The sequence below is a fragment of the Alosa sapidissima genome, chromosome 16, assembly GCF_018492685.1.
Source record: "Alosa sapidissima isolate fAloSap1 chromosome 16, fAloSap1.pri, whole genome shotgun sequence".
Lineage (NCBI taxonomy): Eukaryota > Metazoa > Chordata > Actinopteri > Clupeiformes > Clupeidae > Alosa > Alosa sapidissima.
In genome coordinates this window covers 20,425,475-20,442,974 of record NC_055972.1, presented here as the reverse complement: position 1 = coordinate 20,442,974, position 17,500 = coordinate 20,425,475, and the positions used below count along the sequence as shown (strand labels likewise).

The window sequence follows — 17,500 nt, the reverse complement described above, 5'->3', positions numbered from 1 at the left end:
GTAATGCATCTGAAGCACTCTCCACCAAAATAAACCACACTCCACCACAGATGCCACTTCCTATTAACAAAATGCTGCTGTACAACACTACGACATCCCTATAGTCGGTGGCAACCCTTGTATCCACATTTGTATAAAAGGATAGTATTCCTCTGTGTGTCTGAAAAGGCTCTGTGTTCTCTGGGATATGCCAAAAGGTCAAGGTGAGGCTGCTCTGCTTAAAGTCCATGAGTGTCAGCTTTGGGATGGTCTCTAGTACACAGTGTCAACAAATGCTTTATCTACAGTTCGACTGTAAGGTCTCGGTGTGTACATACTACTTATTATCACAAAGATCTATCCAATGTGGTCATAATACAGAATATGGACACACATTTATGGGAAGAAGGACAAGTAGGTGGAGTGAAAATAAAGTGTGGCTGAGGCAAAGTGTGGCTGAGGCCAACTGATACTACATTAATGTTATGTGGTGCTTGACCTTTGTGGGAATAAGCACTTTTCAGTCACAGGAAAACTGCTCACAACTGAACACACACACACACACACACACACACACACACACACACACACACACACACACACACACACATGCACACACACATACTGTACATACACACATGCACACACACACACACATGCACACGCACGCACAAATGTAATTGCTATTTACTACTTGTAGACCTGTTCTTTCACTTTCAGCGAGTGCTGTCGTCTCTGATTATGGCTTATTATGTGCAAATCCAGGTAACACAGCAGAGGTCTAATAACAATGGCACACTAAAATGCATTCTAGATGCCAATCGGAATGAACAGAGATTGAATGAAACACAATATAGCTTTTTGTGGCATGGACAGAAATTAACATTTACCAAAGTACATGCATACAGCTATGGTCATACAGATGCATACACGTGCCTTCTGTTTCCCTCACACACACACACACACACACACACACACACACACACAGGTGTGCAGTTGTTGTGCAGGCAGATAACAATTCCCTCTGATTGCATGCTTACAGACAGTGCCACTGTTCTGTATTCACACACACACAAACACACACACACACACACACACACACACACACACACACACATTTTATTATATATTTTCTATATTTCTGATATGTTGCTGATTGGATCATAAATGGCCACAGCAATGAAGAGGAGTGACTGATAATAACTGACTCTTCTCGATTATTGTGTTACATGCTCCAAATGTAAAGCACTTTGAGCTGCATTCTGTGTATGAAAGGTGCTATACAAATAAAGTTGTTTATTATTATTATTATTATTATTATTATTATTGTTCAGAACTAGAGAAAGAGCTGATAAAGGGGGCATTCAGACAGAGACAGTGGATAACTGTGGGGATGGGTCAAAGGGCCAAAATCAAGAAAGACAATCGATTAAAAACACACATATGAGCAACGGAACAGGAAAAGAGAGAGAGGGAGAGGGAGTAATGAAAGTAACAGAGTGAAAGAAAGACAAGGAAAGGAGAGGCTGAAAAGAGAAAGATAGAAAAAGAATTAAAGAGACCATGTCACATATGTAAGTTACAGTTAGATAAAGAAAATAAATTGATGTTATCCGATCAGTTTGTTCTAGTGAGGGTGTGAGTGTCTGAATGTTTTGTACAGTGATAGATTACAGCCAACTGCACTTGCTCTTCTTCTACTTGCCACTTGTAATGACACACACTTGTGTGAGTGTGTGTGTGCATATGTGTTTGTGTGTGTGTGTTTCTGTGAACGAGAGGCTGTGTGATCTTGGAACTTTTACACAGCGTACTGCGAGTGTGTGTATACACAATGTGTGTCTTTGTTCAACCTGCTTTATGCAAAGCATCTGTCTCTACACACACACTTCTGTATCCACGCTACAGTATTAAGAATGGTTTCTGTTGCGAGTGCATAAAGCCCTTGAGATTTGAGGAAACAGAGTGAGTGTACAGAGCCTAGACGGTGAGCTTTCCTTTTGCTTTCATAATTAATGCCTACTAAGAACTGATATAATATCAGCCTCATAGCTTGGGGGTATGTCTGTGCACATCAAAAAAGCACACATACAGAAACGTACCGAGAGTACCGACACACGCGCGCACACACAGACACACAGACACAGACACACACACACACACACACACACACACACACACACACACACACACACACACACACACACACACGCGCACACAATGGTTCATGGCAGTGTTTCTTGATGCTGACTGACAATGCCCTCCTGGGTGTCTTGCCACTAGCAGACTGTGTGAATCTCATGAATGCTAAATGAAGTTTTATTTAAGGTGCCACCTCTCTAACAAAGTAAAGCCAGCAATAATAATAAGGATAATAACAAACGCATCAGATGGGGGGTGGGGGTGAGCTGGACCGCTGCTGATTCAGCAGTGAATTTAGTCCACGTCTGGGCCATGTCTGGCCTGGATCCGGCTGCCACTGGGGAAGAGGTAGAGGTAAAGTGACTGGAGGAGCTTATATGTGTGACTGGCAGGCTTCCATATGATCTCAGCTCTAAGACCCCTCGCTGTCCTTTGCTGATCTTGATCTGTCATCTGTCAATCACATACTTGTTTTATATTGAGTATGCACACAAGCTGATCTGCAGTCATACAGACACACTTACACGGACAGACACACATCCCCCACACTCATCCTCTAACTATACACACACACACACACATGCATGCACGCACACACATCACACACACACACACACACACACACACACACACACACACACACACACACACACACACACACACGTGAGTGGCATCATGAGCTAATACACCTGCAAGGGTTACATGAGTTATCGATCGAGAGGTTCCCACACCTGGGGGGGGGCGGGTGGTAATCAAACCAAGAGAAAGAGATTGGACACTTTGATCAGCGCGTCAACTGTGCTGCTTAAAGGAGATTGAGAGATGATTGATCTCCCTTTTATCAGGGATTCAGCTGGAGGTGTATACAATACACGTGTGCTTGCCTATCTGAGTGTGTGCCAGTGTGTGTGTGTGTGTGTTGGGCAGTGGTATCCCTCTCATTTATATTACTTCAGTTGTACAGCCTAGAAAACACATAATCTGGGAAGCCATGTCTGCCACTTCTGTGGCTCGCATTGTTCTGCTATTTTGGACAAGGAATATGACAAATATTTAACGGCTTCAGGGTGGGAGAGCATGCTACAATACTACAGTACCCGGCAGTCAGACGCTCACAAGCAATTAGGACAAGCTCACACACACCCCCACACACACCTCCTCTCACACAGACACACACACACACACACAAACTGATAAAATACAAAGAAGTGGCTTTATTAAGCAGCTTTAGCGTGAATCTTGACTACAAACACTTTACGTCATTTTCCATATGGCTATGGATTTCCATTGCATTTTACACAAACATATGGACATACACACGTGTGTTCATATGTTTGTGTGTGTGTGTGTGTGTGTGTACGTGTGTTTGTGCTCTACATGCAAGTGTGTGCTTGGTAATACACACATGTGTGTGTCTCTCACACCGTGGAAGAGGGAAAACAAGTGTGGTGTCTAACCTACCTGAGTATGGGAAGCTGACCAGCAGGAGCACGCTGTCTGCCTGTTCGCTTGATTGCAGCTCATTGATGTGCTGATTGATTGAGCTCATTAAAACGGCACACGCTAACACACACCCCACCCAATTAAGGCAGCCCACCGCCGCACACTGCGACAATGGCACAGCGGGAAGCGTCTCAGGTGTCAGTCTCCGCCATCAATACGGAGCACAACTGGACAGGAATCACAACGTTATTGCTGCCTGCTGAGAAGTGTGTGCTATTTTGTTTGCCAGTATATCCATATACTGTATTCATGCAGAATGCCTTTGCATATGCATCATTGCATTAATATGTTTATACATATAATATGTGCTAAGTTTCTGTATCAGTATTACGCATTTGTGTGCCAGTAAGAGTGTAAGTGTGTGTGTTTGTGTGTCGGCATGATTTTAGCGGTGTCTGTATACTGTACCATGTGCGACGTGTATGTGTACCTGTGTGTATGTGTATGTGTATGTGTGTGCGTGCCTATGTGTGTGTGTATGCGTGTGCAGGTGTGTGTGTGTGTGTGTGTGTGTGTATGTGTGTGCAGGTGTGTGTGTGTGTGTGTGTGTGTGTGTTTGTGTACCTATGCTTTGTTCGAGGGTGGCATCTCCAGTGGTGGAGCAGCAGAGACAGGCTGTTGAGGGCTGCCGGGGCCCCTCAGTGGCTAATTGAAAAGGCTGCTGCAGGCCCAGCCAGGCTGAGATAGAGGCGGTGTGCAATAACACTCACACTCGCGCCTGAGCCATATTAGAGCTCACTACACCAGGAGGGATCCGAGCACCGGGGTGTAACCACACAGTGGGATGGAGATACGCTTACATGAATGTGTGCTTGTGTGTGTGGGTGTGAGGGGAGGTGTATTGTGGTGTGCGTGTGTGTAGGCTGGGGTGGGGTGGGGGGGGGGGGGGGGGGGGGTGACAAAGTTGGTGCTTGTTTTGGTGCAAAAGAGAGAGACTTTATGTCTGTGTGGATGGGGGGGTAAGAGAGAGAGAGAGAGAGAGAGAGAGAGAGAGAGAGAGAGAGAGAGAGAGAGAGAGAGAGAGAGAGAGAGAGAGAGAGAGAGAGAGAGAGGGATGGAGAGGCACAGGAGGGACAGGAAGAGGATGAGGAAGAGGCGGAGGGAAAATAATCGTCTTTTGCGCTTATCTGGGTGGCCAGGCGGGAAATGGCATGGCTGCAGAGGGCTGACCTGCAGTCCGGCTCTGATGTCAGACATGGCAGATCCGCTTCCCTCCAGAGGCTACCACTGCAGCTCAGGGCAGCACACCTTTCAGACAGGTGTGTGTGTGTGTGTGTGTGTGTGTGTGTGTGTGTGTGTGTGTGTGTCTCTCTCTCTCTGTGTGTGTGTGTGTGTGTGTGTGTGTGTGTGTGTGTGTGTGTGTGTGTGTGTGTGTGTGTGTGTGTGTGTGTGTGTGTGTGTGTGTAACTGTGTGTGTGTGTGTGTGTGTGGCTGACTGCTAACACCATGAAACTTATGTAGGCAACAATGTGTTTGTGGTTTGTGTATGTATGTGTGTGTGTGTGTATGTGTCAAGTGTGTGTGTGTGTGTGTGTGTGTGTGTGTGTGTGTGTGTGTGTGTGTGTGTGTGTGTGTGTGTGTCTGTCTGTCTATGACTGTGTGTGTGTGTGTGTGTGTGTGTGTGTGTGTGCGTGTGTGTGTGTGTGTGTGTGTGAGAGAGAGGTTGTGAGCATGTTTAGTATGCACACAGGAATGCATCATACCCTCTGAAGTCCAGCTCATGCTATTGTGTGCAGGGCTAATACAGACGGATGAGATGTATGACACATGGCGCCTGAGGAAGGCAGAGAGCCTGCTGATACTAACAGCATCGCTAAGAGGATGGATGGCAGGGGAAATGGGTATGGTGAACCAGCGTTCCAGAGAGAGAAACGGATTTTGGATTAGACCTTTGACAAGCTGAATAGAAAGTACAAAAGATAAGGAATGCGTGTTTGTGTGTGTGTGTGTGTGTGTATGTATGTATTTGTGTGTGTGTGTGTGTGTGTGTGTGTGTGTGTGTGTGTGTGTGCAGATGTAGAGGTGTGTAAGTGAAATAGAGACAGGGAGGAGGGAGCAGATAGAGGGCTGGATGAAAATAAAGTTCCAGAACAATCAAGATGGTAAAAGATACCTATATGAGAGAGAGTGTATGTGTGTGTGTGCGTGTGTGTGTGTACATGTACGTGCATGGTTTGAAATGTGATTTTGTTTGTGTTTGCTATTTAACAAAATCACAGTCTTACATTTCTTGTAATACTTCATATAAATTTACTAAGACTGTCCTTCATTTCTACAGCAAAGCATTACGTCATTGTAGTACTACTTAAATTTGGTCCATGAAGGCCACCATATCAACCACTTTTGTCTTCTCCTAAGGACCTGACTGACTTCAAAGTGGCTGAACCCCAGAGCACCAAAAGGCCAGAGCACTGAAACTCTGTGCCCAGGGTGGTGTCTCCGAAACACTGGGGAACTTGGTGCACTGTTAGCCTGTAGCATTAGCGTTAACGCTTGCTGCCAGAAGCTCCAGTGACTCTGCCAGCTCCTGAGACAAGCGAGCCCCTTTGAAGGGAGTCTTTATCATGGACGGAGGGGCAAGGCCAGTCCCCAGGTCCCACACATCCAGCTGTGTCAGCCCCAGCTGATTTCTCTCACTTCGTCTCTCTTTTACTCTGTCTATCCCTCCCTCCCTCCCTCCCCCCATCTCTTTCTCTCTCTTTCTCTCTCTATCGCTGCCCTGCGGGGTAACGTCTGATGAGGCCTGTCCATCAGGGCTCCTAACTTCACCTTTGGCAAAGTTCCACTTGGAGCACTGGAGCAGTCTGATTGAAGTGACATAGAATAAGTATGTGTGCACATGGATGTGTGTGTGAGAGTGTTTGTGTGTGTGTGTGTGTGAGAAAGACTTAGATGAAACATGTATCTGAGAATGAGATGGGTGTATGAATGTGTGTGTATGAGTGTGTGTGTGTGAGTGTTGTGTGTGTGTGTGTGTATGTGTGTGTGTGTGTGTGTGTGTGTGTGTGTGTGTGTGTGTGTGTGTGTGTGTGTGTGTGTGTGTGTGTGTGTGTGATTATGTGCATTTTCCAACACGCTCCAAAGCTCATTCTGATGAACCAGGATGGACCTTGAGCAGCCCAGGCCTCGCTCGGATGAGTCTAAACTTGGGGATACTGCTGGAAAAGATGGACAAGACCCGTTCCATAGAGATGGAATCTATAGCAATGGATATTACAAGCAGGATGCTGTCAGTTGAATCTGGCATAGGGTGCTGAATGTTGATGTGAGCATACATGAATACTTCTCACACAACCACACACAATCACATACATACGCACACATACGCGCGCACACACACACACACACACACACACTGCACATAACACCTTTTTTAATCCTTAGTAGCAAAATGATGAGAAATGTTTTTTCTATCATCTCCCATGTTTGAATGGTTAGTGTTGTTCTCTCAATACTGTGGGCCATTCACCTGCCACCAACACATTAGAATTCACATAAAGAGTGTAGAAACATCAGCACTGTATATATAAAATGCAGACGGGGGACTCACTCGGGGGGATAACATCCTATTAACCCAACGGTTGATTATTTCACAAATGCAGGCCTGGCAAAAGATAATAACACCAAACATTTCAAGATCAGTGCTATTCCGTAATCCTGGACTGGATAGAATCACAAATTGTAGACAGGCTGCACACAAATCGCAGGCAGAATGTGCACAATTACCATGTGTCTCAAATTTGATTTAACTTCCAAGTAACGGAGATTGAAATGTGTCTTTATACATGCTAAGTTGTACAAGTAATGAATCTGCCTTTTAGAAATGTGTGGTCTGTTCTTCTTCTGCTCACGTTCAGCTTGAGTAGGGCTTGAGCAGCACACACTCTGAGTCCCTTCATCTTTTAAGAGCAAAGGGGGGTCTCTGTTTGTGGTAAACAACGGCAACATCAACACCATTACCATCAGCCCGGCACCACTCAGCAGCATCAAAGCAAAGATTAGTGCTTGGAGAGATACAGGGTGAGGGACGGAGAGAGAGAGAGAGAGAGAGAGAGAGAGAGACAGAGGGAGATGGAGAGAGAAGAAGAGGGAGGGAGGGAGAGAGAGAGAGTAAAATCCTGATCCCAGTCCCTAGATCGTTAGCTCAGATCACCCGCAATTAAAACCTCGTTAATTTAAATTACAGAGCTAATGAGACGAGTCCCCGAGGAGCACGGTGTACCCTCAGAGGACACCCAGAGACGTGAACACACACACACACACACACACACACTGTGTGTGTGTGTGTGGTCCCTCGCCGCCCACCTCGTTCTCTCGCACGCTCAGAGATCTCTCCGTGTCTGTTATCTCTTTAGCAGTGATGATTCTATCAGAGCCCTGCGTCTCCTCCTCACTGTGGGGGCTTAGTGAAGCATGGCAATGCGCTCACCTTGTGGCTCCCGCTGGGAAATCTTCTACAACTCCCAATCCCACGCATACACACACTCTCACTCTCACTCTCACACACACACACACACACACCACACACCCACACACACACACCCTCTGTGTTTCCCTTCCTTTCACCTCACAGAAGCCTTGGTCCTTGCTAAACGATGCCAAGTGAGTGGTGCTTCATACATGCTGGCAGTAGCAGTTTGCACCTCACTAAAGGGAAGAGCCCTGGACTAGACCTCCTGCTGTGGACACTGAAAACTCTGCTCTCACAGGTCAGTAGATTTGGCTCCTACAGCCCAGAGGCGTCACGGCATGGGCGGCACCGAGGGAAGTCTGCTCATCAGGAAGGATGTCCAATATCTGCTAATCCGCTGAACAAACAGCGATAAAAGTTTTAGTGTAATGATACTTCAGTAGAGTAATACCCCAGTCATCCACATGGCTTAACAGTTGGGTGATAGCCACGTGCTATGATGGCATCACCAAAGAGCCAGCAAGCGTTGTTGGCATGACAGTCAGGGCTCATTCTAAACTGCAGTACTGATGTCCCACATAGACACAGTTCTCTTCAAACTTTCCCCTCACTAACCGCTCCTTTCCTCACAATCATGGCCAGCGTCTGCCTAACAATACTTTTCGCTTTTCTTCTTCATGGAGATTAATTTTGTTATACCACTTATAATAATTTATGGATGCTCCCAATCCCCCTCTATTTGCTTTCTTATGCTAAGATTGATTTCTCCCTTGTCTTAATGACCGTATGACTAATTGTCTGCGGATCTGAGCTGTTAAGACCTTCTAATTAGCACAGTAACCAGAGGCGTTCCTTCTCTAGTTTCCTTCTGTCCAGATTGTGAATTGTCTGGCCAGTTCTCCCATGCTGTTGTACCACCATATCTGCCAATGCCAAAGCCACTGGAATCTTCTGCTGTTGACAAAACTGTTACTAGTGTCAAGCACTTGCAGCACACTCAATACATTTACACCACTAAGATATCTGATAAAAAACAAAACAAACACCACACCACTGTCCTTAGATATTTCAGGACATGTGCATAGGAGCACAGACTCAGAGCACATATAACAGGGTGGCAGAGGTACTAAAACACCTAACAAACTCCTTCACATTTTTGCCCTCAATGGAGGTGGCATGGAAGCCTAGAGCAGCAAATGGGGTGGCACAGAATAAGGGTTCTGCCAAAGGCCGCAGATGGCACAAAGATGACCACACTATTCACCCCTTACGCCGGCTTTATCGCGCCTGGCCAATCTCGCAGCGTGCCGTGCCAGACAAAGCAGCTGGCATCATCAGGACCGCCCAGTCACAGGGTGCCAATGCTGGAGCGGGTAGAGAGAGTGAGAGAGCGAGCGGGGTCACATTGGGCTGGGCACAGTCCACTGGCATCAAAAGCCTGGGTCAGTGGGGGACATTGGGTAGGGTGAGGGTGGGGATGGGGGTTACTGATTGGCTGTAATTACAACCATGATGAGTGAGGTCAAAGACTAGTGCAGAGGGCAACCATGGTACGGATCTTATGTCAGCTACAGTACATGGCTAACTCTGTAAGTGTTTGTGTGTGTGTGTGTGTGTGTGTGTGTGTGTGTGTGTGTGTGTATGTGTGTAAAGATACAGTCTCAAACTTATTCATAATGTACTTATTCATTTGGTTGACACTTTTTTTTTCTCCAAAGCAAATTATTACAAGGGCCATCTCCCCAGAGCAACTCTGGGTTAAATGCCTTGCTCAAGGACAAAACTGTGGCAGTCAAGAATCAAACACACAACTCTTTTGGCTGCTGCATACTAACCAAGCTCTTTAGCCACAATGCTACCACTGTCTCAGAAAAAAACCAAAAAAACATTTGTCTCCCATATACAAAAATGCACAAACGCTATGCAGCGGAAAGTGCAAATAGAAAGAGCATCAGGAGGTATAAAAACACACACACACACACACACACACACTTACGCTTTGTCACTTAAGAGCCCTTAAGACTAAAAACTGGGGTGTGATTGAGGCTCATGTCACGGCACACAGAGCTCAAACCCAAGCGAGTGCTGACTCTGTGAGCCCATCTGGCCTACGCCTGTTGTCACGGACACGCGGCTCTGTTGTGGCATGTGGGACAGCACACTCTTCTTCTGAATGGCAACTCTACCTTTCACTCCATTTGTTTCTGTTCAATTGCACTTTTCCCTTCTTTTCATATCCAACTTCTAAATCTCTCCATCTTCAGTAGTATGTAAACAGTTATGTACAGTGCAGATGGAAAGCATTCACAGCGCAGAGAGAAGCGTAAAGAAGGACAGCCATCAGTGCTGTAGCATGAGCAGCTACCTGTTCAAGTTATATAGACCCTTTCATCAATAAAAACAAAAACAATGCTTGAACGTTCTGTTTGGTTCCCAATCTACTTCCTCTGCATTAAGATAACATATGGAATGTTAAAAAGGAAGTCTTGTGGGGCCAACTATGATGCTGATAATGGAACTCTCTTGAAAGGGTCCATAGTCCAATGGTGAATGCCTCTGATTGGCTGGAATGGTTATACGTGTGATGTAAAATGTAGTGTATTGTTGAACGTGAAGTAAAGAAGCGGGCTGTGGCCTTGTTCTTGAATAGTGTGCTTGTCTCTGATATTTTCCACCACGCCAATAACACTACAAGTGCAGTGTTACCACGTTGTTGGGAATTGTGACCAAATAGTTCAGTCTTTGTTTCATCAGACCAGAAGTTTTTAATTCTCATGGTCTGAGAGTCGTTCAGGTGCTTTTAGGCAAACTCCTGGCAAAAAATGGCTTCCATCTCTCCACTCTACCATAAATACCTAATTGGTGAAGTGCTGCACTGATGTTTGTCCTTCTTTGCGCTTCTCTCATCTTCTCAAAGGAACTTTAGATCTCATTCATAGTGACCATTGGGTCCATGGTTTACCTGTCTGACCAAGGCCCTTCATCCCAGATTACTCAGTTAGGCTGAGCAGCCAGATCTAGGAGGACTGTTGGTTGTTCCAAACTTTTCCATTTGAGAATGATGGAGGCTACCGTGCTCTTGGGCACTTTCAATGCTACAGAAATTTTCTTGTATCCTTCCCCAGATTGTGTCTTCACACAACCCTGTCTCGCAGGTCTACTAATTCTCTCGACCTCGTGGCTTGGTTTTGTTGCGCTGTGAATACTTTCCGTATGCACTGTACAACAGGGGAAAGGTACTGTATATTGACAGATTTTCCTACATACCCTTCTCCTTTAAAATACATGTGCAAATGCTTTAGTGTAACAAACAAACAAACAAACAGGCAAACAAGCAAACAACAAGCAAACAAATTTGCTCCTCACCACACTGAGCTGTCAGTCTGTCGAGAAGTCGTTCTCTTCTCCCTGCCATCACTTCTTTCTCTCTTCTCTTCTTGCCTTAACCCCTCTACGCCCCCATCTTCATCTCTCTCTCCTTTCCTTACACCCCCCCTGTGTCTTTATCCTGTTTGCCTGTCTTACACTGATAACAATGTGAATGGTATGTGGGGGAAGCACCCAGGACGGTACTGAAAGATACTGCAGTGAATATACAGTACACACAGTTATATTGGGATCCTGTACTGGAGTGTGTGTGTGTGTGTGTGTGTGTGTGTGTGTGTGTGTGTGTGTGTGTGTGTGTGTGTGTATGCATATGTATATGTGTATGTGTATTTGTACAGTATGTGTATTGTGTATTCTTGTTTTGTTGTTTTGATTATTGTTGTTGTTTTGTAACTCAGGGCATTGCTGTAAAAGAGCTCAGTCAATTTCTCCCTGAATGAAAAACGGTTGATGATGATGATGTGTATGTGTTATGTGTGTGTGTGGTGTGTGTGTGTGTGTGTGTGTGTGTGTGTGTGTGTGTGTGTGTGTGTGTGTAGTCCTGACACATGATGATTCACTGCATCCCATTTTTCTTGAAGCATGGCACCCACGCTGAACCAAACAAACTTTGCGGTAGCAGCATCAGTTGCTCGGTCGTGCTTGGACATGCTGTGTCTGTAAGTTCTGTGTCTAATTCCTGCCATCATCCAATACACAATTCCTTCACTGCTCCTACACACGGCTTAAGTCAGGGCAGGCACGTCTCTCAGGGACTGTGTTTGTAGTGAAACTTGGTTGCATGGACAGCAATGTTACTGATAATGTCCAGTTGAAAAGTCTGATTTATGTGGAAATGTCTTTTCTCTCCTATTTTTTGACAGAGAACCGAAACTTTCAGATGAACAGTACAGTAATGATGTGGGACTGTTCACACACACACACACACACACACACACCACAGTGGACGTGTTTAATGTGCTGAAGAGATTGACTGAAGCGAGAGAGACTGACAGTTACACAAACGGGCGGCCAAAGAGACAGGTGTTGTCTGTCCAGTTTTGATGGTGAAGTGTTCAAAAGACACGTGTGTGTGTGTGTGTGTGTGTGTGTGTGTGTGTGTGTGTGTGTGTGTGTGTGTGTGTGTGTGTGTGTGTGTGTGTGTGTGTGTGTGTGTGGGAATTCACATGGGACTCCCAATAAAGATTTGAGATGTGGACTGGAAGAAACCAGATGTTGGATCAGTTATTGGGTCTGATACACACAAGAAACGTGTGAGTAGAAGTGGGAAATACTGAGGTCTAGCAATGCTTGGAAAATAGTACATCTCTTTTGTGGAGACAGAGCAATAAGTACAGATCTGTTAAACTGAACTGATGTAATGTGAAAATGACTTTTCCGTACAGAAAGGCAGGCAGACATATTTATTGCAGATAAATAAAATGATGCTCTGAAGCAGCATGTGAATAAACAGATTCACCGATGAAGGTTTGCACAGGACAGACCTGCATACAGTAGATCTAGTTTTGCACAGGACAGGACAGACCTGCATAGATCTAGGTTTGCACAGGACAGACCTGCATACAGTAGATCTAGGTTTGCACAGGACAGGACAGACCTGCATAGATCTAGGTTTGCACAGGACAGACCTGCATACAGTAGATCTAGGTTTGCACAGGACAGACCTGCATAGATCTAGGTTTGCACAGGACAGACCTGCATACAGTAGATCTAGTTTTGCACAGGACAGGACAGACCTGCATAGATCTAGGTTTGCACAGGACAGACCTGCATACAGTAGATCTAGTTTTGCACAGACAGGACAGACCTGCATAGATCTAGGTTTGCACAGGACAGACCTGCATACAGTAGATCTAGGTTTGCACAGAACAGACCTGCATAAGATCTATGCATTTGTGGCTCTGATGGTCAGCCTAGCAGGTGTGATTGGTGAGTTTGGTCAAAGTGATGGTGGGACTTACCTGAAATGATGGTGTAGCCGATGCCTCGCGGTCTGCCCAGGTCCTGGTCTATGGCTCTGATCTTGCGGACCTCATAGCCCTGGGCGGAAGCGCACAATATCAGAAAGGAACGCAAACGCGGAAACAACCACACCCACACTCAAATATGCACACATTATGTTTTCATACACATTACTATGGAAGACACATCAGAGTAAATCAGGAAATCACAGGCCAAAACACGCCAACAACACAGGAAAACCAAACATTGAGCCACAAACTCTTCAAGTTAGTTCCAAGTATTCTAGCTGCTCAAAAGGCTGAAAAAATTATCTGAAAAAAAAAAAAAAACAAGATAAGATCCCAGCCATTGCTGCTGCATTTGTTTACTGTCTCAGAGACCATCCCGAGCTTTATTATGGGTGAAGCGCTGAACACGTGGAGAAGAGAAGAGAAGAGAAGAGAAGAGAAGGGAAGAGAAGAGAAGGGAAGAGAAAATAGATAGATAGATAGATAGATAGATAGATAGATAGATACTTTATTGATCCCCAGGGGAAATTCAAGGTCTCAGCAGCATACAGACAACACAAACACATTCTTTAACACCAGAAAGAGTAATTAAAGTATATAATATAAAAACACAACTAAGCAATAAGGACAGTAGAAGATAAAGAATATGCTAAATATACTAAAATACAAATTATACTAACTAACACTTAATCTAAATCAATTCTAAAAACAGTATCCACACAGTGGTGATTAATCAATCAGAGGTGCTTGCAATGACTGAGGCAGGGACTGAGCCTGTGATTCTCTGTGCATAGTAAGGTAAAGTAAGGTGCTCTGTGTGAATGAGTGTCATGGTGATAGTGCAATGGTGATAGTGGTCATGGTGATAGTGCAAATAAGTAAGTCCAACAGTGCAACAATGCAGAAATAAAGTAAAGTAAAGTCTATATATCTATATATTTAACTATTTAAGAAAAGGTATAAGTGTGGCCACAGTTCGGCTGTGGCATGGAGGGAGGGGTTATGCACATGTGCTAATGTGCTAATATAGCACGCAAACAGTGAGGCAGAAGACAGTGGTAAAAGTGGTTAGTGGATAGACAGTATCCAAATATGGAGGGGGTGGAGAGGCAGACAGACTATGCAGAGAAGTCTATCTCTCCTCTTCCCTTAAGTGAAGCATTGAACAGTTCAATGGCCCTGGGGACAAATGACTTTCTCAGTCTGTCTGTTGTGCAAGGCAGTGAGCGAAGTCTCCAGCTGATCAGGCTCTTTTGCTTAACAATAGTGCTGTGGAGTGGGTGACACTCATTGTCCAAGATGTTGATCAGTTTATTCAGGGTCCTTTTGTCAGATAGTGAAGTGATGCACTCCAGTTCAGCTCCCACTACAGAGCCAGCTTTCCTTACCAGCCTGTCAAGTCGCCCAGCATCCTTCTTCCTTGTGCTTCCTCCCCAACATACTACTGCATAGAAGAGGACGCTGGCAACAACAGACTGGTAGAACATCCTGAGGAGCTTGCTGCACACACTGAAGGACCGCAGCCTCCTCAGGAAGTACAGCCTGCTCTGCCCTTTCTTGTAGAGTGCATCAGTGTTGGCTGACCAGTCCAGTTTATTGTCCAGGTGGAGACCCAGATACTTGTAGGTGCTAACCACCTCCACATTGACCCCATCAATGTGGACTGGTAGCAGAGTGGGCTTAGACCTGCGGAAATCCACCACCATCTCCTTGGTCTTTGAAGTGTTGAGTTGAAGATGATTGAGTTTACACCGCACAATTGCAGTATCATCAGAAAACTTCTGCATGTGGCATGACTCGGTGTTGTAGCAGAAGTCAGATGTGTACAGGGTGAACAGGACTGGAGAGAGCACAGTTCCCTGTGGCGTTCCCTGTGTCAGAGAGACAGTTCTTCAGTCTGACGAACTGTGGTCGCTCGGTCAGGTAATCTGTAATCCAGGTTACCAGGTGAGCGTCCACACCCATCTGCAAGAGCTTGTCTCCCAATCTGAGGGGTTGGATGGTGTTAAAAGCACTTGAGAAATCAAAGAACATGATTCTCACAGCACTTTTCCCCTTGTCTAGGTGGGAATGTGTCCTGTGTAGAAGATAAGTGATGGCATCGTCCACGCCCACTTTCTCCTGGTATGAATGAGTATGGTATGAAAAAGAAGGGAAGAAGAGAAGAGAAGAGAAGAGAAGAGAAGGGAACAGAAGAGAAGGGAACAGAAGAGAAGAGAAGAGAAGAGAAGAGGAAGAGAAGGGAAGAGAACAGAAGAGAAGAGGAAGAGAAGAGAACAGAAGAGAAGGGACGAGAAGAGAAGAGAAGGGAACAGAAGACAAGGGAAGAGAAGAGAAGAGAAGAGAAGAGAGGGAGCCGAGAGGGAGGCAGGCAGTGAATGGGAAAGTAGCAAAGCAATTTAAAGAGCCTTTGATCCACTGGGCTTTTTTCAGTCATTCATGCCTCAATCAGTCATAGTGTTGCAAAACTGCTTCCTAAAGAGCAAACTGTGCTGAATAAGGGGATGGAAAGAAAGAGAGAAAGAGAGAGAGAGAGAGAGAGAGAGAGAGAGAGAGAGAGAGAGAGAGAGAAGGAGGGAAAGTAAGACATTATGATAGAGGGTGCTTGCTCTACTCCACTCTTTTAATAGTAATTATATGTGTTAGTAATTGTGGGGGCACCACCCTGCTAAATCCCACTCTAGAGATCCTCTGCAGAGAACTAAAAGGACAGAAAGAGAAAGGGGAGAAGAGAGATGGATATAATAAGATTCAGAAAGAGAGAGAGACAGAGAGAGACAGAGAGAGAGCCCTCTTTCCACCCAGCCCTTTTGGTGCTAACTCCTCCATTAATGCTGCAAATTGTGTGTCTGTGCGTGCGTGTGTGCATGTGTGTGTGTGTGTGTGTGCGAGCGTGCGTGTGTGCGTGTGTGTGTGTGTGTGTGTGTGTGTGTGTGTGTGTATGTGTGTGTGTGCGTTTGTGCGTGTGCGTGTGTGTGTGTATGTGTGTGTGGTGTGTGTGTGTGTGTGTGTGTGAGGCATGCGTGATGTTTATGCTACATTTCTGCCTAAGCATCTTCCATCTTCAACCACTTACAGCAGAATCAATTATAGCTGTCTGCACTGACCACCAACTCCAGCCTGCCCAGATAGGGAGTGAGGGAAAGAGCGGGAAAGAAAAAGAAAGGGAGAGAGAGAGAGAGAGAGAGAGAGAGAGAGAGAGAGGCAGATAGATAAAGTGTGTGTGTGAGTGTGTGTGTGTGTTTGTGTGTGTGTTTGTGTGTGTGTGTGTGTGGGGGGGGGGGGATAGAGAGAAATCAAGAAAGAGGATGAGAAAGACAGGTGAACAATAGAGACAAAGACAGAAGAGGGAGGGAGACTGAAACATGGGAAGTGAAAGGAACGGAGATGACAGGAGAAAGGTAGAGAAGGACAGATATAGGAAAATGGAGAGAGAGAGAGAAGGAAAGAGAGAGAGAGGGGGGGGGAGTGTGAAAGGCAGAGTAACAACATTGAAATAATGTGCTCTGCATCCTCCTGCTGTTAGCACAAGAGCAATGCTCAATCACTCGTCCTCTGAGTCTGAGCAAACAGCCCTCTCTCTCTCTCTCTCTCTCTCTCTCTCTCTCTCTATCTCTCTCTTTTTCGCTCTCTCTCTCCATCTCTCTTACTTTCCTTTTTTTTTCTCTTTTGTCTCCTCTTCCATCGCTTCTCTCGCCCGCTCATTCAGATCATCCCTCTGACAGCCAAATTGTGTTTGCCCATAAAAAGGGGTCTGAATGTCATTCTGACAAACACAAACTCACAGCAATGGCAAAAAAATAGAAAAGAAAAAAAAACCTGGAGTGGGCTTCCCTGACAAGCCTTGGCCTTCTCCTCTTGTTTAGTTTTTTTTCCCTCTTACCCCACTCTCACCATCAATGTTTTGTCCAGATGACAGGCTAGGAGAAAAAGTGAAATGAGGGGAGGAAGGGCAGACAGAGACAGAGGAAGAGTGGAGGAGAGGAGAGGGGAGGAGAGGAGAGGGGAGGAGAGGAGAGGAGAGACAGAGTTGAAGAAGAACGAGTGCTCTGAGAAATGACCTGTGACAGCCCACTGTGTTTGATAACCATTTGCTGGTGAATGTCAG

At 45.5% G+C, this 17,500-nt stretch overlaps 1 protein-coding gene across 3 annotated transcripts in view; it reads right to left on the bottom strand.

Moving 5' to 3' along the window:
- cdh23 (cadherin-related 23) overlaps nucleotides 1-17,500 on the bottom strand; it is a 248,528-nt gene that overhangs the window by 136,063 nt on the left and 94,965 nt on the right. For all 3 annotated transcript variants that reach the window (XM_042065046.1, XM_042065047.1, XM_042065048.1), the window contains exon 8: nucleotides 13,384-13,462. In XM_042065046.1, the coding sequence (XP_041920980.1) occupies nucleotides 13,384-13,462 (79 nt within the window). The remainder of the gene's footprint in view (nucleotides 1-13,383; nucleotides 13,463-17,500) is intronic.